Genomic DNA, 24,016 nt, shown 5'->3' on the forward strand with positions numbered 1-24,016 from the left:
GGTTTATGAAGTGAGAAAGTCATGTTATCACCAGATACAGTTGGGATGGAAGAACCAAGAGTGTAATTGATTATATTCTAGTAGATAGGGAATGGGGAGAGAAAGTAACAAATGTGAAGGTAATTCCAAGTGTGAGTGCAGGTGGAGACCATAGATTACTGGTGGGACAATGGAAAATGAACCAGTGTGTGAAAAATAGAAAACAGAAGAAAGTGATGAGGATACGGGATTGGAAACTGAAGGAGAGTGAATGTGCTGAGAAGTACAGAGAATTAATCACACAAAAATTTCCAAAAGAAGTTTTCTGTGATGTAAAAAAAAAGAATGGAGTTTATTCAAAGACAATTTAATCGAAGCAGCACAAAAAGTATGTGGCAGAACATCTGGAAAGGAAAAAATAAGACAAACAAGTTGGTGGGATGATACCACACTCCAAGCAGTTAGAAGAAAAAATGGAGCATGGAGAAAGTGGGGGAAAACTAAAAATGACGAAGACCATAAAAGATATATAGAGGAAAAGAAGTAGTGCAAAGAAATAGTGGAAACAGCAAAGAAAAAGGCATGGGAACAGTTTACAAAAAAACTTGAAGATGTGAAGAGCTATCAGAAAATGTTCTTTAAAATGATGAAAAATAAAAGGAAGGCTTCTGAAGTACCAGTAAAGATGGAAACAGAGGACGGTACCATTATTGAAGATCCAGAGAATGTAAAAGATCTCTGGAAAGAACATTTTAAGAAGCTGTTAAACGCTGAGCAGCAGGTACATGAGGAAACAACAAATAATGGAGAAATTGAGAGAAGTTGGGAAGCAGAATTAAGACAAATTACATGGGAAGAAAGGGAAAAGCTGTGAAGAAGATGAATGGGGGGAAAGCCCCAGGACCTGATGAAGTATCAGTGGACATGATAAGAGCAGCAGGTCCAGTGGGAATGCAGTGGCTGTATAGAGTACTATCAAGTGTGAGAACAAGAGACATTGTTCCCATCTTCAAGAAAGGCAATAAAATACTTTGTAAAAACTACAGAGGAATAACCCTTATGAGTCATACAGCCAAGATTTTTCAAAGAATTTTACTAAATAGAATAAGTGTAAAGATAGAAAAGGAGCTGAGTGAAGAACAGCATGGATTTAGGAAAGGAAGAAGCACGATCGACCTGATATTTTCTATCTGTCAACTGATGGAAAAAAGTTGGGAGTATAACAAAAGGGTGATAATGGTTTTTATAGACATAGAAAAGGCATATGACTCAGTTGACAGGGAAAGACTCTGAGAAGAAATGAAGAAGATGGCTACATTAATGCAATAAAGACAATGTACAGAGGACACAATTGTAGAATTATGTAGAATTAAAACACCATTGGGGAACTCTGACTACTTAGAAATAAGACAAGGACTTAAGTAAGGAAGCATTCTATCTCCTGCACTTTTTAATGTTGTGATGGAGGAAATGAAGAGGGCAGTTAAAGATACAGTAAAAGAAAAAGACAAAAAGATGATTTTTGCAGATATGGTAATATGTACAGTTACAGCTTGATGCGTGGAAGGAAATAATGAAAAGGTATGGATTAAAAATAAAGATAAGAGTGAAGTAATGGTATTTGGAAGAGAGAAAGGGATCAACGGAAATATTACCTTGAATGGAGAACCCCTCAAAGTGGTAGAAAGTTTCACTTATTTAGGAAGTGAAATATCTAGGGATGGAAGAATAACTAACGAAATTAATAGGAGGTTACAGAAGGGAGGCAATTTCTACCAAACAAAAAAACGCCTGATTTAGAATGATGAAGGTCCAGAAAGAGCAATATTCCTTATGTATAAGAATTATTACATCCCTATTGTCACCTATGGTGGAGAAACATGGACAACGACAGAAAGGGACTGGAGCAGACTGCAAGCAGGGGAAATGAAATTTCTCAGAGCAGCTAAGGGAAAAACAAGAATGGACAGAGTAAGGAATGTGGAGATTAGAAAGGACCTTAAACAAGAAAGTATGAGAGAAGAAATTGGAAGAAAGAGATTAAGATGGTATGGGCATGTTAAGAGGATGCATGGGCAGAGACTCCCCAAAATTATGGAAGAACTAAAGATGGATGGGAAAAGACCTAGAGGGCGCCCAAGAACACGGTGTGTAACCTCCCCCTCACTTATCGACCTTAATGACAGTGAAAAATTAAACCGTGTGTACCTAATGGAAATTTGGGAAAAGCAATCGTCACCGAAGTTAATCTGTCAGTAAAGAGGGAGGAAAGGGTTACATCTAAATGAAAGGAAAAATGCAAATGAAACTGGTGGAAATTAATTTTGAAAAGGGGTAGAGATAATAAAGAAAGTAAATGTGCGGCCGTTACGTTAACAATTAACTAGCGGTAATTAGGTATTTGAGATTTGGGGGAAATTACGGTCGCCAGTCCTAAGGACAATTACTATAGTAACTGAAAAAGAAAGGTTTATTACACATAGAATTAGCACTAGAAGCGTGGCAACTGAAGGTTGACACGTGTAGTGTGAAAACTGAAAGTTTGTCAGAAGTAATAAATTTCGCTACACTCTGACTTAATTTAGCAAAAGAATTAATAAAACTGGAAAATCGAAAGTTAATTTAGTGACTGAAGTTAATAGTGAGCTTTCTTTCTGAAGCACATCGAAATTCAGTAAAATACGTTTAGTCTTGGACTACCTCAACAATCATTTCAAAAGCTACTTCAATCTACGCAATTTAGAAATAAGAGATTTAACTTTGAACTTGAATTAAATGATTCTGAACAATTAACAATAGTAAAATTTAGTACGTACCAAGCTGAGCTGCAGTCACAGGTAAGCTAGAATACGGTAACAAAATTCGCACTCTTAATTTGTGCTTGTGTAATCTAAATATTGTAGCCAGCTATGAATACCTTAACTGAACTTTGAAATTAAAGCAGTGAAATAAAATGATGCTGGCGTTTGAATTTCAACGACACTCAGGTTCATTCCGGAAAAGGAAGGGACCCTGCTTGGTAATGCAACTGGGACAATGAGCAACAAAGGTTCATGCTAAGTTGCTGTAATTTCGCGAGGCAAATGGAACCATTTTAAAAGCTGAGGTCTGCCATACAGTTCTAAAACTTTACGTGCTTCCAGTCTTTCTTGTTGGTTGATTGAAGGTTTGAAGCCGTCGATCGAGGAGGTGGCGACAGTCACTCATTGTCGGCCGTCGCTGTTGCAGAAGCTGGATGTTGGCGCGTCTTCTTCTCGACACGGTCACCAGACGAAACGGGCTCTTGACGTGCGCCAGCTAATGCTTCCCGTCCGCGACACCATGTCAGAAACTATCATCGCAAGTCGAGCGCAATTACATGCTGCCAAACCCCGAAAGCGCGGCAACTCGCGGGAGCTTCAAACAACACACCTGCTCCACCCGCTAGTCCCGCCAGACCCCCTCTGCCCGCGCTCCACGCGGCAGAGTTAACACTACCAAAGATCCTACACACTTTGATTCTTCACACGACCTATCGATGTAATCGTTCGATAGCAGTTTTCCCTAGGCAAGACCCAGCGTAAAAATACAAATAATATTTACGAAACAAACCAATTATACATCGACATAAAAGCATAAATATATATATATACAAATAGTAAAACAATTACAATATGTAAAGACACAGAAACGTCATATATTCAGGTAACAAAAAATAAGGAAAACAAATTTATAGTGCAATAGATGGAAATAGGAGGATATGCATTTCCGGCGTTACAGGTGGAAAAAATGGGAGTGAGAATATCTGTAGAAAGGAGAAGTGTGACCTGACAGCAAGTGGAGGAAGAAAAGTGGTGGGAGGCCCGAGCCAAATGGGGAGGACTCATCAGCACCCAGACCCGGCAGTAGCTGGAGCGGAATTCGGATATAGATAGATAGATAGATAGATAGAAAGTACACTTGAAAATCCGTCAGAACGAAACCAAAATGGCGTGTAATCAGCGCATGGAGAACAAAAAAGAAAACTGCTAACTAATTCTGAAGTCATAGTTAACCAACTGACGAGGGTTTTTGTAACGCTTGGGACAGATGTACACGCCGAGTGGATGGAGATCAAATGAAGTTAATAGAAGACCAAAAATGACGTGGAGTGCTTTTGGTTAACTGAATACGATTTTCAAAACTAAGTTCGAACGTATGTGGAAGAAAAGTTAGTAATCGCTTTATTACCGGGGACATGGCTTTGAAAAACCAACTTTAATGCGAAAACTATCCAAAATGTGAGGGCTGATGAACGAGTAAAGCAGAGATGCGTATCGGGAATTACTACACAGACAGGAAAATGGACCGTCGAACAGACTATACTGAAATTACGAGCGCAAAGAAAATGAAATGTAGGTGTAGGCGAAATGTAGCCAGCCGAATGAGTCAAGGAAGCTCTTTGCTGGTTTCGAGGAGAGAAGGAAAGACGGAGACAGCGTCGTAATGGGAAGTGGCTGGAAGACAGAAGACATGCGCACACAACAACACGGGAAGGCCGTAATAATTGATCTGTCCAGCACTGGGTGCAATTGAGACGATGCTGTTGCTGCTGTTGTTGTTGATGATGTTGTTGATGATGATGATGATGATGATGATGATTACTCAGGCTTCTGTTCGCTACATGATGTCAGTGGGATTATGCGTGTTTATTTTGCTATTCAAGTAGACATAGGTATCCGCTCACGGGAGACGTTTTGCACTGGGTGCTCGCTACCCGTGTGGACAGCTGGCTGGCTGGCCCATCTGTGCTGTCCTGGAAAAGCTGCAGACGGCGCTATCAGCAGTGGGAGGGTTAAAGCATCTTGGTGTTTATGACAATCCTAATTTCATTGTTCTTGTTAAATGTGGTTGTTACAAAAGGCTTATGCGAGAAGTATTCATGGCGTGTAATACACTCGTCATATTCCACCGGGATAGTTATATTGAACGACATCACTGCGTAGCTTCAGACCCACTGATTTATCAACTCATAGTCTGCATGTATTATCACCTACCTGTTCTGTTGTGAAGTGCAGCGCTGCGCATTGCGTATGTTGGTTTTGCACCTTACCCCGTCGTCTCTTCGTTGGCAACATGAGGCTGTTGTGATCCCTGACGGGTTTTGAAGCTTGCTGCCGATGCTACTGGTCCAGCAAGTTAAAGGTCGCCGAGTTTGCCTCCAACAGGTCCCGGCTGGTTAAAGGCAGCCAATGCTTCTGGATCTCTGAACGTTCAAGGTCACTGCTCACTACTGGTTTCTTCTTTAGACGTAGCTGAACAGCGACTTTTCTCGACGCGAAAATAAATAAGTTGATTATCTTGGTCCACAACTGGCAGCTCCAGATAGTCCAAAGCCTGAACTATTACTGGGAGATAAATAGCTTTGGCAGGAGTCTAAACGATCTTATACCCTGTTCCTACAGAGGGGAAGAATCCGTAAATTGTATGAATCAATCTGTTGTTGCAATGTTAAACTTGACATGGATTGTACTGACTGGGAGTATACCCACTCACAGGTCGGACCTGTATAGAGTTTATTATGATCCTTCTTCACAACCTGCCTTTTGTGAAACCCTGTAGCCGTCCTATTGTTTCTTTCTGGTTAAAGTCAATCGATGCATTTGTTGTGCTTACTTCAGAATTAAGTGTATAGATGTTTGCACGTAACACACTCCCTCTTCCAGACCATTTTAAAACTTCGTTTAAATCGTCAATATTGTATGCACCAGGTTCTATTTCCACGATTTCCACAATTTCTTTTCCACCATTAATTTCCAGATGAAGTTTATTGTGAATCTCTGTAATGTTCGGAATGCTGTTTTAAGTCTCAAGTCCATCACTGAAGTACTGCACTCCCCATTGCATAAACAAATTGGTGGGAAGCAATTCGCGTGTAATAATGACGATCGATCCTTTAAAGTCGGAGTATACGACATTGCATCTGGACCTCAACTGATGGGTGGATGCTTAATGCATCTGCTTGTACACAGGGTGTTACGAAAAGGTACGGCCAAACTTTCAGGAAACATTCCTCACACACAAAAGAAGAAAGTATGATATGTGGACATGTGTCCGGAAACGCTTACTTTCCATGTTAGAGCTCATTTTATTACTTCTCTTCAAATCACATTAATCATGGAATGGAAACACACAGCAACAGAACGTACCAGCGTGACTTCAAACACTTTGTTACAGGAAATGTTCAAAATGTCCTCCGTTAGCGAGGATACGTGCATCCACCCTCCGTCGCATGGAATCTCTGATGCGCTGATACAGCCCTGGAGAATGGCGTATTGTATCACAGCCGTCCACAATACGAGCACGAAGAGTCTCTACATTTGGTACCGGGGTTGCGTAGACAAGAGCTTTCAAATGCCCCCAAAAATGAAAGTCAAGAGGGTTGAGGTCAGGAGAGCGTGGAGGCCATGGAATTGGTCCGCCTCTACCAATCCATCGGTCACCGAATCTGTTGTTGAGAAGGGTACGAACACTAACCTGTTGATGCTACGTACTGATGTGCTTGATGCTAGTACTGTAGAGCAATGAGTCGCATGTCAACACAAGCACCGAAGTCAACATCACCTTCCTTCAATTGGGCCAATTGGCGGTGAATCGAGGAAGTACAGTACGTACTGACGAAACTAAAATGAGCTCTAACATGGAAATTAAGCGTTTCCGGACACATGTCCACATAACATCTTTTCTTTATTTGTGTGTGAAGAATGTTTCCTGAAAGTTTGGCCGTACCTTTTTGTAACACCCTGTATATGCTTCCTCATAAACGTCAGGTGGAACATGATGCATAAATGCCAGCATAAGTTGGTATTAGCGATGAAAATTTGTAGAACACACGTCTTCTGTCGGTGAAGTATCGTAACTCTTCTGGCAACTGCAAGTCTCCAAATGAGTCAAAATAGTAGACGTTTGTATTTTTCTTAACATACACCATCCACTGAGTTTCTGATCGTCCAGCAATATTTAAATTCACAATTCCACATTCTCCGGGTTTCCACAGAGACTTTGGTAATGTATCACGCATAAGTACACCGCGGAATCTTGGAATGCTGAATTTTTTCCTAAGAAACTTGAGCAGATATTCATTTGCAGGCAGTTTTATCGAGCAGTATAGCTAAGGGGCTTTTTTTTTTATTTATGAAGATACCTGTTCCTTTCTTGTATGGTTCCAGGTATAGTCATTTTCTGATGGCTGCTGCTTCCATCGTACAGATGTCTTGTTGCTTCTTCTAGCTGGTTCCGGGAGTTCTGTACATTCTTCAGTGTTCTGGCAACAGCCGCGCTACCACCAGCCAGTGAACCCATCGCTGAGAGCCTGCGAGTGCAGGAATGAGGAAGGGATCATTCCACCTGAAGTCTTGGTTATCAGCAGAACCCTGGGTGCTTTAACTGGTCCTTTATCCTGCAGGCCTCTTGCCCTGGCTTCTTCTTCTTTTTGATCATTGTCTTTTTCTTCCGTGCGCGACGTGCAGCATTCATAACTTGCTTCAAATTAATCACTCCTAACCCAACCTAGTTTTACAATGTGTGGTTTTATCAACTACAAATACTGCTGCGTATTGTCCTATACCAGTCTCCTTTCTTGCGTGTATTGCCTTGGGTTTATCAGCTAAAATTCGATCTACACTGTGACTTCGTGGGAGATCTTTGTTTTTTGTATGCAATGTCGTGTTTGAAACATGCTTCATCGAGCACCTTATCACCATAAGCCAAACGTTTTTGAACCTTTGTACCAGGTCCGCAGTAATTATACCCCGGAACGTGCAGTTAGACAGGAATGCTTCTCCTGTCGCGCATGTTACGCTAGAGTGCTGGTTGTGCTCTGTGCACCCCATTACATAGCAAATTCTCAGCATCGGTCCAGCTGTTTTGTGTTGCAGGAAAACCAAGCCGTTTAACTAGCGCTCTATTCTCTTTACATCTTATGACACGCTTTACGAGAAACACGTATGGTTCTGAGCTCTACTGCATTGCCTCAGTAGAAAAGCATCCTGAAATTTCAATGCCACTGCTATCCTTTAAGATAGTTCTGGGATATGTTCTCTGCACTTTGGAAACTGTGAATATCTAATTCGACCAGTTTGGGAGGTACGACTTCCCATGTGCTGTTTTGTGTTTTGAGATTTGTGCCAAATCACTTACATTAAATTTTGTTTGCGTGGATTCAGCACTTTAATACAATAGTACCCGATATCCTTGAGTCCATTCTCACGAACATCGATTGGTCTCATTTTTCTTTGTGCTATGTTTTGTTCGATTATACTATGCAATTATTTCTGGGAGGATATCTGTCCATTTTAAGAGCCGTGAAGATTAAAACGCATCCACATTTGACCTTTTATTGGTCTGTTCAAACGTTTCACGATACTGTGAATGTAATTACGTCCAGTGAGTTATGCTGACGGTATTCGTTGAGCGATCGGAAAAAATAAGCGATCGATTTAATTTTTTGTTTTTGATGTGTTTCACAACACCTGCATCTTTCCAAACAGCAGAGAAAGATGAGCAAGAGAGATCCAACATCTGGATATTAAATTTAAAAAAAAAAAAAACACTATATGCTTCGCTGTGTAATTGAATATCCTGTCGTGAGGACTGAGGGACTTGCCACAGGGAGAGAGGTTAATTAATTGATCGATTTAATTGATTAGTCAATCAAATTGATTGATTGGGAGAGAGCAATTCGAATAAAAGAACCTGAAAGTGTACTTGTATTTATGATGGGGTGGGGGACGGTTGGAGGAGGGGGAGGTGTGGGGTGTTCCTCAGAAGGACAGATTACAGTAGTCTGCATTTTTTTAAATTTTCTCATATGATTTGTTACTATTAAGTGTTATTGAATCATTTGTTAATGCTGATTCCAGAAATGACTTCCGTTTTGTTCCATCACGTCATGTTTTTACACATAATAAGAAGTTACATTTCAAAGAATTGAACTAATTTATTCAAACGAATTTGTTACAGAATGGCCAATTTTTCCCAAGAAACGTTACTGAGGCAATCTTAAAGCACAGTACTTACATATTAGTATTTGGTATAACAAAGTGCAAAGAGAAGAAGTTCATTAATTTTCAAATTGTCTCTTTTTTGACTTCCTTGCATACCCGCCGTCTTCTCTGCCTAAAACCGTCCCTCTTTAACATCCAGCATTAATCAGCCATTATATTTTCATCGCACATTCCCTGGTATCTTTCCTCCGTCTAAGCGTTCACCTTGCTCTTCACTGTAATGTCCAAGATTTTCCGGAAAATAGTCGATATGAGTGTGCAGAAAGTGAAACTTAACACTCATATTGCAGCCCAACTTCTGGAAATTTTGTAACGTGGTTTCAACAATATTCTTGTAATTTGAACCTTTCTTATTTCCTAGAAAATTTACAGTGACAGATCTGAAGCAAGTCCATGTGCATTCTTTTCTCTCTGATTCGTTGTCTTCTAAAATTCTTCATCCCTCATCAATTTACGAATTTGAGAACCAACAAAACTTCCAACGGTTACTTTTTCTCGTGCGATGAAGGGGAATTTCATTAAAATATACTTGAAGCAGGGTCCATCTTGTGGTAGAGCCTTTAAAAACTGCTTCATCAAACCTAATTTGATATGTAGTGGTGGAAACAAAACTGTCTTGGGATCCACAAGCGGTCTGCGTAGGATATTTTTAGTTCCAGGAGTGAAATGCCGCCGCTCTGCCCAGTGTCTCGTACTCCACTGCCTGTGTTTCGCTCGGCTGTCCCACACATAAAAAGCAACGCATTTTCGTATATCCCGCCTGTTGTCCTAGTTCAATTCTTTTATTTTGGCGGCTCGCGCATGCGCGCCCAGACGCGGGAGATTGCTGCGTTGTCAGTTGCACACGACGCACGCGCCAAGAGAAGCAGCGCCATAGTATAGTATAGTTCGCAAACTTACGTTTAGGGGAGAGCGCGCAGTTTATGATGTAAAGCCACCACGGCCGCATTAACCCTTTCGCAGCTACAGAGACGTGCTCCCCGCATTCCGCGCTGGGCGCGATTTTGTCATCACTGCACTGTTCGCCTATGCAGACACATGGTGTTCCGACTGCTTTGACACACTTATCATTCGATTTCACAAAAACTATTTGGCCCAAAAATTTGATTTTTATACATCTTCTTGACTGATACCTTTCCCCATAAATGACTTAATTTTGTTTCGATGTTCAACGCAGTTATTGTGCAGCATTAAATGTAGTAAACCATTGCACGAAATTCTGAAGAGTTTACAGAGGTAAAAGTCCATAGCGTATACTTTCCGTAAGTCGATTTTAGTTGCCACAATGTTGAGAATGAAATGTGGACAAGATATCTAAATTTCGTATAAAATTTACTGTATAACAATATCTCGTTTAATTTAAGTACCAGATAGGTGTCGTATGTAATATTGAGAAATATTCCATCTTTTGCAGCTGTAATAAAAGTTTTATTTACACTGGGCGCGTTTGGCTTTATTTTAAAGCACTTCAATCAATCAAAAGGAAGTAGACAAAATACATTAAACAAAACTGTGGACTTACAAAAACATTAGGACTTGAATATACTGTGTGTCAATGAAGTGCTCTGAGCTATATCAAATATATTTTTTGTGTGTGGCACACACAAGCACCATTTATTTGTTAAAACACTGATCAGGCGACACAAACGTTGAATATTGTGTTACCGCAGCACAAAACTACGAAAGATGACTTGGCAATGGAGGAGACAGAATACTGCCCTCTGAAGATGCTTCAAAAGAGAAAAACGCGTCTGGTCTAAATGAAGTAAGACACATTGATATTGTTTTTAAATAAAGAAAATATAAGCACCGCTCAAGGTTTGAATACAGAACCTTTCGCTTAGCAGTCAAACACCTTAAGCATTGCGCTAACGCAACCCATCATTTAACAGACATCCTGGAGGAGTCTAAGACATCTCGCGAAATACTGACAAACACTGTTGGTATGACTATGAATTACTCACGTTTCGTCGATGTACAATAGGAAATAAACAATTACCAATGTTCTTCATTGCGAAAAAGCGGTTCGTGAGATTGGTACAAACACCTTTCCTTGCTATCGCCTGAATTAGGAGGCTTATTGCTTGTTTGGTTTAATTAATTAATAGAATATGAAGCAACTGGTGTAAAGAATGCTTTTTCCAAACTTTCTATAAAAGAAAGTCTGCTATCAAGACATTGCTTTTGTTCAAGTACTTTATTTATGACTGAACGTTTCTAAAACTGAAGACACTCGTCCGTGCTCTGCACTGCAGTCGAGCTCTGGCAACGTCGTTCTCTGTTCATTGGCTGTGTTTTGTGACGTCAGATGCGCAGAACGAACCTAATCTCGGCCGCCGTCGTAAATGACGCGCACTTTAATAGTACTCCTATAACTCTGAAATCACCACAGATAAACTGCTCGTGTTCCTCGTATTTGATACTTATTAACATTACCTCAAGGTTCTCAAACGTCTCTTTCATTAGAACTGAATGAGCCACAGGAAGGGATCCATAAATATTCCAATTATGAAGTAACGCACCCTTGAGGCTCCTCTTTGATGAGTCTAAAAAAAAGTATCCACTGATTAGAATCATGTTCAATTCCTTAGAACTGCATTAACTTGCATTACTGCAACACACAAAAGAATTTTTATGTGAGAATAAGGAACTAGTTCTTTTTCCCTGTGTCTGTACCGTGAAAACTTTGTTTCTGGTGTCAGAAGGTCCGTACTTTTTAGCGGAGACCCCTGTAATTCGGCATATTCCTTAGGCAGATTCAGATCTCGTACTAGATCATTAAGTTTACACTGGGAGAACTGTTGCGGCGTTACGTCGTGTGGAGGTGTGCAGTCATGATCATTACTACCGATATCACCTTCGGCAGCATCACTTTCAGGACCATCTAGACCCCTGTTTTCAAAATGAACTGGAGGGAGAAGGGCAGGCTGGTCCTCTCCATGTGGAATTGGTCTAATGGCATAAGGAATATATGCGTACCCGATGTGTTTCTTATTTTTCGCACTGCATCCCTCAACGTTGACTAAACCGAAGTAGCAGTCATTAAGGTGGTCTTTCGGCTTCCTCCAAACCATAGCAGTTGCAAATGACATGCATGATTTCTTTCCCTTAGTCCATAACCTCAAACTTTCAACACAATAACGGCAAACCTTCTTTGGTGCCCATACCTTGTCCTGGTCTCCAAGTTTAACTTTAAAATAAGCGTAATAAGCTTTCTTCACAAAGACTCTTATGTCTGTTCATTGCTTAAGCACTGCGACGTTTCCACAAATGTAACAGAAAATATCATGTATTTCCATACATTTGCGAGTCGACATTATCGGACATAGAAGAAATATTTCATAAAAGTAAAATAAAATTAAGAACATCTCTCGAAGAAAAGTTATGTATCACTGCCATCCCACATGAAAAACGCACCAATCACTGCTCTGCAAGATATACTAGTGCATTCGTTTAACTTGCAAACAACAGAAAAACAAACAGCTGCTCCAGTTGTGCCAACAGAATGGCTTACAAGTCTGTAGAGTGAAATTTCCCTATCCAAGTCCTTAAAATGCACCCGCTTCCATAGCGAAAAAACAGTACATTTTAGAAAATAACTAAGGAGAGTTCTGGAATCAGGATAAGAAATGGAGTTAAAAACACACATTAAATTTCAGTCATCTGATAACATGCAGACTAGTGTTATGCCCAGGGAGTTATATATCAACCCCAGGTGGTTATAAATTAATTAGCAGAACAATAGGTTAGGGGGAAGGGGAGAGGGCCATGAATCAATCAAATTTGCTCCAGATTGTATGCAACCCACACTAACAATATGCGATCATACTGGCTTTACCCTACCATTCACGAAAACTGACCAAAGGCTGGGAGAGCAGTGTGCTGACTGCACGCCCCCACCTACAGCATCCAGTGTCGCCGTTGTCGGGGGATGGCGCGGCGGCCGGTCGGTACCGATGGCCCTGCCTCGGCCTTTGGACTGAGTTTACTTTTAAATACAAAACAGATAAGACAAATAAAAAATGACTACTGCAGTTAACTGAACGTTATAATCGGCGGTAATCTTTTATCACAACTAAAATATATGAATGGCAGATGGAAACGTTATTTTTGAGTACTTTTAGATAGTATTTGTAACATCGACACCAACAACAATAGTGGTTGTAGTTCCAAACTGCTGAAGTAGTAGTTGACATGCTCTCTGTACATCAGCTGACGTTTGCAAAGTAATTTACCTAAATTTGGAAAACGTTGTGATCGAAATAGGAGGAAGAGAAAGTTCCAGAAGTCTCAAGCAATTTGTAATTTACTCAATATATAGGAACTAACTGTATTTGAATTACGTTGCTTAGTTGTACATGAAAAATAATTTAAACATAGTTTTACCTAGGCGGCAGCGATACCTGGGAGAAATTATTGATCTTGGACAAGCTGGATCTAGAAGAAAAAGGTCAATAATCGCTAATATTTCCGTTTTATCGGTCGTACTGGAAAGAAATTTAAGTATGTTCCAGAGGTGTGCATGCGTGTGGACGACAGTACTAGAATCTGGCATACCATAAAAATTAATGCAGTAAGTAATAACGTACACTTAATAAGTAAAATTAAAAAGTTCAAAGTACAAGATACTGGTGCAAAAAATGACTTAGAAATATTGTTTTTTTTTTGTTCTGGAGTCAGATAAGGAAGTGCTATGAAAACTGCGATTTTTTAACCTCGTTATGGAGCAGACTGCCAAGAAAAAACGTTTTCACACTCTGGCTCGAAACTAAACACAGTTTTTTTCTAAATGATGCGGTAATTACTAGAGCCCGGGCCGGGCTTCACACGTGTAGCACTAAGTATGCCATAGAAGTAATACGTTATATTTTCCTGTTAAGCGGTCTACGTGTTCTTAAAAACCGTATGAAAATCCCTGCAGCATTTCTGAGATTAGCCTTTACATACAGACAGAAAAACTCGGCGGGTGACTTTATAACATATATAGATAGTAGAAAATGAATAAGACATTATTTTATTTACGTAAATATTATGGATAGCTTGCTATAAACAGAACAGGAACTTAATACCAATAAAACCAAATAGTTATTTCAGTTACAGAAAGTTTCTGCTGCGTGAGGACTAACCACACCTGAAGTTTCCAGAGTCGTGCTTCGACTGTTGAGTCAGAAGAGCAGTTGCACGCGGCGTAAGTCAGAAGTCCCAGGTTCGAATCACGGTCTGGCACAGAGTATTAGTCTGTCAGGTAGTTTCTCCTCTGACGTTTGCTATCGCCTTACTTTCAAGCTATTCCCATTACGTGCAGTCACTCCGTCACGACAGGATTAACGCCATCAACTACCGACGCGTCTGGAAATTCGTAGCAAGGAGATACTAATGTAAGCCAGATGCATTAGAAGGGCAGTAAAGAATGTTTTCACTTCCGTGTAGCACAAATACTCTCAGAAAAGTCTTCTTAGCACTTGAATGTAACTGCTTTTATCTTTCAGAAAGGGATTATTCTGGCGGCTACATTTTAGTATTCTCTGTACTTCTGTCATCGCCAGACATTTTGCTGCTCAAACAACATTATTGATTTAAGTGTCTTGATTTCCTAATGTAATTCCCTTAATTCGACTGCAGTTCATTTTCCTTGTTTTTCTTTCGTCGCTGTTCAAATGGTTCAAATGGCTCAAATGGCTCTGAGCACTATGGGACTTAACATCTATGGTCATCAGTCCCCTCGAACTTAGAACTACTTAAACCTAACTAACCTAAGGACAGTACACAACACCCAGCCATCACGAGGCAGAGAAAATCTCTGACCCCGCCGGGAATCGAACAACCCGGGAACCCGGGCGTGGGAAGCGAGAACGCTACCGCACGACCACGAGATGCGGGCTCGTCGCTGTTCATCATATAACTCTTTTAATTGAACGAAATGATAATTTATGAACGGTTAGATGTTAATATGTATTATTTGACACTACTTAGGGTATCCTTGACTAGAGTATGTGCCTGTCTGCTTAAACGTATGCAATAGTTTTGTTGTGTATAAAAATAAACGTACTCGTTTTTGCTTCAGACTCGCTCCTGACACTTTATTCAAAATTTTGTGACAAGGTAGGAAAACCACAGTAATAAATATGGGCTTATTTCATGTAGGTCTTAGCTGAGGAATGCTTCTGTCCTTCCTGCCTTCTGGCCGGGGGGTTTCTGCATCAAGATGCGTGTAACCTTTATGACTGCGCAGTGTGATGTAACGAGTCCTGTTTTTTAGCTAACAGTAAGTCTGGCTGTATGGGGCCTTGCGCGTAATCTTCAGAGTGTGACACGCTGATAATGCTGCAGCGGCAGCTCCCGCGTAACGGAAGAAACGCCGCCAGAGCTGAGAGCGGCTGCCAGCGATGGAGAACCGGAAAGCGAGGAGCGCATCTCAAGGTGGGTCACGCAGACGAATGCTGTGGTGTCTTCATTCGCAGCAGCCTGGCGCAAGGTGCGGTTCTGGCGTTAGTCAGATCGTCAAACACACTGACACCTTTCGTTGGAGAACTTAGACTCCTGGTCTTACAGTCTTCCAACAACTCGATTACATTTAGGTTCTGTTTTTGCCTTTTAGTCTCGCATTATCACACTTACACTCCCTCTACGCCCTCACGAGGACCATGACGAGGCAGAATTGTTTTAAAAAATGGCGATTAAAACTCTTATATTTTTCCTGAATCTCAGGCGAAGCTGGTGTATCTATTGTTAAGTGCGGTGGCAGAATCAGCGGACAGTCGAATTCTTATCTGACAAACGAAGGTGATGATTATTCAGAGGGCTGTCGATCTCTGTACTGCAAAATAATTATCTAGCAACAGCCCATGGTGCCAGTAGATAATTTCCTCTTATGGCGATTTACTGAAGTTGGTTTGTGGCTAGTATTCCCATTTTAATATTCAAAACTTTGTTAACAATATACCTGCCATATACAACCCGCAAGGTTCAGCTCGTCTTCTGTGCCTAAATTCAATCTTTGAACTCACCTTTCTGCACATCTCTCTCTCTCTCTCTCTCTCTCTCTCTCTCTCTCTCTCTGTGTGTGTGTGTGTGTGTGTGTGTGTGTGTGTGGGGGGGGGGGGGGGTATGTGTGTCCTTCCAGCTCAACGCTGTTCCTCTAGCAGCAATAACAGCCGTCAGACTCCTCTCTGTTGTCTCTATTCACTTAGTTTCAAGTTGAAACCTGCCCTTAGAAAAATTTATGAATGATTGTGCTGATAAACCTCTTACGTTATTTGATTTTCGAACAGCTGAGCAAAACTGAACGTACTCAGACATTACTCTCTTTACTTATTCTGATCAACACTAAACTGACACACAATATTTTTAGCACAACGCAATCTGACTTTCAATAATCCCTACAAAAGAATGGCCCTTAATAACAATAACCTATACCTTTCATGAATCACTTACCTCACAAAAATCTTCGTTACTCGAACTACTGCAATACAGCGACCGCCAATACTGCCAGCTAAATAAAGGATTCTAACTACTGAAGGCACTAACTACTGATAGGCATAGTAAGCAAATGAAAGATTTTGATAGAGAACAAACAATGTAATTACCTTAATAGTGTTCAAAAGTCGTTATAAACATATATAATCAGTTCATGACGTCCAGTCTTACAAATTTACTCTTTCTGGCGGACATACGTCCAGGTCGTCCGCTCTTAAAATTCTGCCATCTCTCTCCCCACATCCACCACTGCTGGCGGCTCACCTCCAACGGCGCAACGCTATACGCTGTTCACATCCAACTGCCCACCACTACAATAGAGAATATTTCATCAATGCTAACTAGCCACAGACTGCACACAGCACAGTCAGCGATTTTGATACACTACGTGGCGTTACCAACATAAAAACCTAAACAGCCTACTTACAAAGTCATTACCATCTTTGTACGACAACGTTAGTGTGGCACTAACTTACCGCTTCCGTATCACGGATTTAGTTCTAGCTACACGTACAAGTTCTACGTCTTCGTATGTCTTGATCCTGTTTTCAGTCATTATTTAGCGGACGATCTGCAGAAGGCTAAGTGCTATAAAGCATAAAATATACTCTCCGGTGTTGATTCTGGGGAACTCTCTGGCTGTTTTGAAATTCTTTAACATACAGAAATAATAGCCAACAGTCACTTTTTCGATACATTAGATTTATTGAAGACATTACCGGACACTTATTTCTGTGCTCGACAGGGATGTGACGTAGCAGCTAATGCTTTGGCCTTTCAGTCTTTCTCGGCGAGATTACAAAAATGGCTCTGAGCACTATGGGACTTAACATCTGAGGTCATCAGTCCCCTATAACTTAGAACTACTTAAACCTAACTAACCTAAGGACATCACACAACACCCAGTCATCACGAGGCAGAGAAAATCCCTGACCCCGCCGGGAATCGAACCCGGGAACCCGGGCGTGGGAAACGAGAACGCTACCGCACGACCATGAGCTGCGGGCTCGGCGAGATTACCATGTACAGATTTTTGTTCTTGCCTCGCTTTTCTTGACGCTCTTCGCTGTGCTCGATCACTTTAGCACAACTTACGTGCGCAGAAAGGTAATGTGATCACCTTTCTTCTTTCCAGTTGTATTTATCTAACGATTTTTCCCGCCGGAGAATGCCGTATCGAATTTCTTTACACTCATAATTGTGTAGTAGAATAGATAAGAGTGCGACCTATCGAAGATGAATAACATCCTCTGAAATTGGTAACGCATTTACACAGCAACATATGCTGGTTACATCAGGAAGTTATGAAATGTCGATTGTTGAGCCAAAAAAAAAGCTCCCTCATAATTTTATAGCAGCTTCAGATTGGCTACTTAAATCAGTACGTATAATAAACTTTAAAAGTTGCTGTATGCGCTACGTGTAGCGTTTGTAGCTGTTGCTACATTTGCCCCAAGTCCACAGTTCTAAGTTGTTTCGAGCTCTAGCTAGTCCAGGCACTGCCTATTTTAATCGTTACCGCTCCTAACAAAGGGCGACGTGATTGGTGATTCCCCGTGGCCGAAATACTTGTGTTTAGTTGCCCTTTGTCACCAGGAGTTTCTGTCAGTTCGTACGAGTAACTCATTTCCTCCTCCAAATTGGGCACATTAAAATTTCAGCAGTTGAGGAAGCTACTACGTCTCACTAACACAGTATGCTCGCTCGTTAAAAAAAAAAAATCGCAGACTTTTCTGCGGGGCGCGTCTGCATATGACAGCTTTAGGACATTGTGGATAATCGAGAAAGAAAACGTGGTCACAGTGCTGATACCATACGAATGAATGTCAGCACGCAAATCCTTCACGGCCTACTCGTACTGTAATTGTTAGCGGAAAGCGTACACTGTGTGAGGTTTGTGACACTTCGTATCTGTTTCCCACTGTCTGTTTCTGTGAACTGGAGGAAGAAAATTCTACTAGATATGTAACTGGATTGTAATCTGTACGACAGAGCGTAACTTTCGTATCCATTGTGTATACAAAAAAAATATAGCAGAACAAATGTACAGTGCTCGAAGGATATCTGCTGCAATCGTTCGATGAACAGCTGTTTCGACTACAAGAAGTTAGCAGAGGCATAGAATTTTCCGACAGAAGTAGTTTAGGCCCAATTCAAACCCTCCATCGTCCTTCCTAACATAAGTTTTGTATAGCTTTCCTAAATCAGCTTTTGTAGTACGGTTACTTCTGAGCAACGTGGGAGGTTGCGATATCGTTACAGAAACAGCCGGAAGGCAATGGAAAGGTGGCTCTCGACGACAGACAGATGCGGAGCAGCGGGGCTCGCGCAGTGCGGTCTGCGCAGCTCCTCCTGCGCGTTCACCTACACCCACGTCCGCCCCGATAGCTGAATGGTCAACGTGACGGACTGCCGTCCTAAGGGGCCCCGGTTCGATTCCCGGCTGGGTCGGCGATTTTCTCCGCACAGGGACTGGGCGTTGTGTTGTTCTCATCATCATTTCATCCCCATCCGGCGCGCAGGTCGCCCAATGTTGCGTCGAGTGTAATAAGACCTGCACCAAGGGGGCCGGACCTGCTCCGAAAGGGGCCTCCCGGCCAATGACGCCAAACGCTCATTTCCATTTACCTACACCCACTACCCGCCCGTAACCAGAGGGCGGTCTCGCCGTGCTTAAAGCTGGGAGTAGGAGACTGCTGAGCATGTGCAAAAGAAATGCACACTATTTTTTTTAATATCCTGCTTTTATTCTACATGTTTGAAAGTTTTACAATGTGTAAATACATCCTTTAGGAACAATATTTTAATTTCTCCACATAATTTCCATCCCTCTCAACTGCCTTACTCCATCTTGGAACCAGCGCCTGTATACTCGCACTGTAAAATTCTGGACCAACCTGTCGGAGCCACTGTTTGGCAGCGTGCACAAGGAAATCATCATCTTCAAACGTTATTCCACGAAGAGAGTCAGTTTCCCAAAGAGATGATAGTCACATGGAGCCAGGTCAGGACTGTAAGGCGGGTGTTTCAGTGTTGTCCATCCGAGTTTTGTGATCGCTTCCATAGTTTTTTGACTGACATGTGGCCGTGCATTGTCCTGCAACAGCAAAACATCCTGCTTTTGCCTATGTGGTCAAACACGACTCAGATGAGCTTGAAGTTTCTTCAGTGTCATTACATATGCATCAGAATTTATGGTGGTTCCACTTGGCATGATGTCCACAAGCAAGAGTCCTTCGGAATCGAAAAACACCGTACCCATAACTTTTCCAGCAGAAGGTGTGGTTTTGAATTTTTTTTTCCTCGGGTGAATTTGCATGATGCCACTCTATTGATTGCCTCTTCGTCTCTGGTGAAAAATGATGGAGCCATGTTTCATCACCTGTCACAATTCTTCCAAGAAATTCATCTCCACCATTCTCGACTGTTCGAACAGTTGACTGCATACCATTTTTCTTGTTTCTTTGTGAGCCACTGTCAACATCCTGGGAACCCACCCGTCACAAACCTTTTTTAATGCCAACACTTTCAGTATTCTGCATACACTTGCTTCCCCTATCGCAACGTAGCGAGACAATTCGTTCACTGTGTTGCGTCTGTCAGCAGTCACCAATTCGTCAACTCTCTGCACATTGTCTGGAGTGTGTGCAGTACGAGGCATGCCACTGTGAGGACAATCCTTAATATTGCCGTCCCCGCTTTCATCACGTAACCTGCTTGTCCGCCGACTAACTGTACTGCGATCAACAGCAGCATCTCCATACACCTTTTTCAACCTCTTGTGGATGTTTCCCACTGTCTCGTTTTCACAGCACAGGCGATCTGTGACAGCACGTTGCTTCTGACGAACGTCAAGTGTAGCAGCCATCTTGAAGACATGCTGTGACGGCACCACCCACGGGAATAGATAGAACTAAGTTTGAAAACAAGCGGGAAGGATTTATCTACGCACTGTAAAACTTTCACACATGCAGAATGAAAACTATATTTTTAAAAAAATAGTGTGCATATCTTTTGGAGTAACCCTCGTAGATCTATACTGGACAAGTCGCCATATGGTGTGTGGCGGAGTGTACATTGTGTATCACTGTGACCTCCCGCCTTTCCAGCTCCAGTCGCGAATAGTTATCGGGGAGAACGAATGTTGACGATCTTCGGTGTGGGCTCGAATCTCTCCGATTTTACCTTCACTGTATTTTCGCGAGGTATTCTTTGACTCTTCTAGCAAAGTACACTCACGGTATTTTGACAGCAAACCACATCCTCATACACAACGTCTCTCTCGTACTGTCTGCCACTGGAACGACTGACTTCCGCTACATACAGATTCAGCCTTTGTATTTCCCTTTTCGGATTTTGTATAGCTTTCCTTCCATTTTCGAGCTTCTTACAACTACGCTCCGACTCGTTGTTTTCTATACTGTGTGGCGTAGGTAGATTGTTTATCTTCACTCGCTCGGGACCACAGGGAAACGAACACACGTTCCTGTAAGTCCGTGATACGCTGAGTTCACGACCTAAGAAGTCCAAGACGTAGCGAAATCGGCGCAGAAATACACTGAAGAGGCAAAGAAACTGGTACACCTGCCTAATACGGTGTAGGTCCCCCGCGAGCACGCAGAAGGGCCGCAACACGACGCGGCATGGACTCGAGTAATGTCTGAAGTAGTGCTGGAGGGAACTGACACCACGAACCCTGCATGAATATCCACAAATCCGTAAGAGTACGAGGGGGTGTAACAGCACGTTGCAGGGCATCCCAGATATGCTCAATAATGTTGATGTCTAGGGAGTTTGGTGGCCAGCGGAAGTGTTTAAACTCAGAAGAGTCTTCCTGGAGCCAATCTGTAGCAATTCTGGACGTGTGGGGTGTGGCATTGTCCTACTGGAATTGCCCAAGTCCGTCGGAATGCGCAATGGACATGAATGGATGCAGGTGATCAGACAGGATGCTTACATACCCTGTCACCTGTCAGCGTCGTGTCTAGACACAATTACAGAGCCTGTAACGCCGGAAATGCATATCCTCCTATTTCCATCTATTGTACTATAAATTTGTTTTCCTTGTTTTGTTACCTCAAGATATAACATTTCTGTCTCTTCGTATATTGTAATTGTTTTACTATTTGTATATACACTCCTGGAAATTGAAATAAGAACACCGTGAATTCATTGTCCCAGGAAGGGGAAACTTTATTGACACATTCCTGGGGTCAGATACATCACATGATCACACTGACAGAACCACAGGCACATAGTCACAGGCAACAGAGCATGCACAATGTCGGCACTAGTACAGTGTATATCCACCTTTCGCAGCAATGCAGGCTGCTATTCTCCCATGGAGACGATCGTAGAGATGCTGGATGTAGTCCTGTGGAACGGCTTGCCATGCCATTTCCACCTGGCGCCTCAGTTGGACCAGCGTTCGTGCTGGACGTGCAGACCGCGTGAGACGACGCTTCATCCAGTCCCAAACATGCTCAATGGGGGACAGATCCGGAGATCTTGCTGGCCAGGGTAGTTGACTTACACCTTGTAGAGCACGTTGGGTGGCACGGGATACATGCGGACGTGCATTGTCCTGTTGGAACAGCAAGTTCCCTTGCCGGTATAGGAATGGTAGAACGATGGGTTCGATGACGGTTTGGATGTACCGTGCACTATTCAGTGTCCCCTCGACGATCACCAGTGGTGTACGGCCAGTGTAGGAGATCGCTCCCCACACCATGATGCCGGGTGTTGGCCTTGTGTGCCTCGGTCGTATGCAGTCCTGATTGTGGCGCTCACCTACACGGCGCCAAACACGCATACGACCATCATTGGCACCAAGGCAGAAGCGACTCTCATCGCTGAAGACGACACGTCTCCATTCGTCCCTCCATTCACGCCTGTCGCGACACCACTGGAGGCGGGCTGCACGATGTTGGGGCGTGAGCGGAAGACGGCCTAACAGTGTGCGGGACCGTAGCCCAGCTTCATGGAGACGGTTGCGAATGGTCCTCGCCGATACCCCAGGAGCAACAGTGTCCCTAATTTGCTGGGAAGTGGCGGTGCGGTCCCCTACGGCACTGCGTAGGATCCTACGGTCTTGGCGTGCATCCGTGCGTCGCTGCGGTCCGGTCCCAGGTCGACGGGCACGTGCACCTTCCGCCGACCACTGGCGACAACATCGATGTACTGTGGAGACCTCACGCCCCACGTGTTGAGCAATTCGGCGGTACCTCCCACATGCCCACTATACGCCCTCGCTCAAAGTCCGTCAACTGCACATACGGTTCACGTCCACGCTGTCGCGGCATGCTACCAGTGTTAAAGACTGCGATGGAGCTCCGTATGCCACGGCAAACTGGCTGACACTGACGGCGGCGGTGCACAAATGCTGCGCAGCTAGCGCCATTCGACGGCCAACACCGCGGTTCCTGGTGTGTCCGCTGTGCCGTGCGTGTGATCATTGCTTGTACAGCCCTCTCGCAGTGTCCGGAGCAAGTATGGTGGGTCTGACACACCGGTGTCAATGTGTTCTTTTTTCCATTTCCAGGAGTGTATATATTTATGCATTTATGTCGATGTATAATTGGTTTGTTTCGTAAATATTATTTGTATTTTTACGCTGGGTCTTGCCTAGGGAAAACTGCTATCGAACGATTACGTCGATAGGTCGTGTGGAGAATCAAAGTGTGTAGGATCTTTGGTAGTGTTAACTCTGCCGCGTGGAGCGCGGGCAGAGAGAGTCTGGCTGGGGTAGTGAGTGGAGCAGGTGTTTTATGTGACGCTTCCGCGAGTTGCCGCGCTTTCGGGGTATGGCAGCGTGTAATTGCGCTCGACTTGCGATGATAGTTTCTGACATGGTGTCGCGGACGGGAAGCATTAGCTGGCGCACATCAAGAGCCCGTTTCGCCTGGTGACCGTGTCGAGAAGAAGGCGCGCCAACATCCAGCTTCTGCAACAGCGACGGCCGACAATGAGTGACTGTCGCCACCTTCTCGATCGACGGCTACAAACCTTCAATCAACCAACAAGGAAGACTGGAAGCACGTAAAGTTTTAGAACTGTATGGCAGACCTCAGCTTTTCAAACTGTTAAATTTTTCTCACTAAATTACAGCAACGTAGCATGATCCTTTGTTGCTCATTGTCCCAATTGCATTACCAAGCAGGGTCCCTTCCTTTTCCGGAATGAACCCGAGTGTCGTTGAAATTCAAACGCCAGCATTAAAATAATAATATAGCATTTCACTGCCTTAATTTCAAAGTTCAGTTAAAGTATTCATAGCTGGCTACAATATTTAGATTACACAAGCACGAATTAAGAGTGCGAGTTTTGTTACCGTATTTTAGCTTACCTGTGACTGCAGCTCAGCTTGGTACATACTAAATTTTACTATTGTTAATTGTTCAGAATCATTTAATTCAAGTTCAAAGTTAAATCTCTTATTTCTAAATTGCGTAGATTCAAGTAGCTTTTGAAATGATTGTTGAGGTAGTCCAAGACTAACCGTGTTTTACTGAATTTCGATGTACTTCAGAAAGAAAGCT

General features: G+C 42.7%; 1 protein-coding gene across 2 annotated transcripts in view; it reads left to right on the forward strand.

The window, feature by feature from the left end:
- Window positions 1-24,016, forward strand: part of LOC126190907 (synaptic vesicle glycoprotein 2C-like) — a 477,766-nt gene that overhangs the window by 139,929 nt on the left and 313,821 nt on the right. Inside the window, exon 1 of one of the 2 annotated variants that reach the window (XM_049931536.1) lies at window positions 15,376-15,422. The exons of the other annotated variant lie outside the window; for it this stretch is intronic. Within the exon in view, the coding sequence (XP_049787493.1) occupies window positions 15,389-15,422 (34 nt within the window). The 5' untranslated portion in view covers window positions 15,376-15,388. Of the gene's footprint in view, window positions 1-15,375; window positions 15,423-24,016 lie in introns of those variants that run through there. 2 annotated transcript variants of the gene reach the window in all.

The sequence above is a fragment of the Schistocerca cancellata genome, chromosome 6 (assembly GCF_023864275.1).
Source record: "Schistocerca cancellata isolate TAMUIC-IGC-003103 chromosome 6, iqSchCanc2.1, whole genome shotgun sequence".
Classification (NCBI taxonomy): domain Eukaryota; kingdom Metazoa; phylum Arthropoda; class Insecta; order Orthoptera; family Acrididae; genus Schistocerca; species Schistocerca cancellata.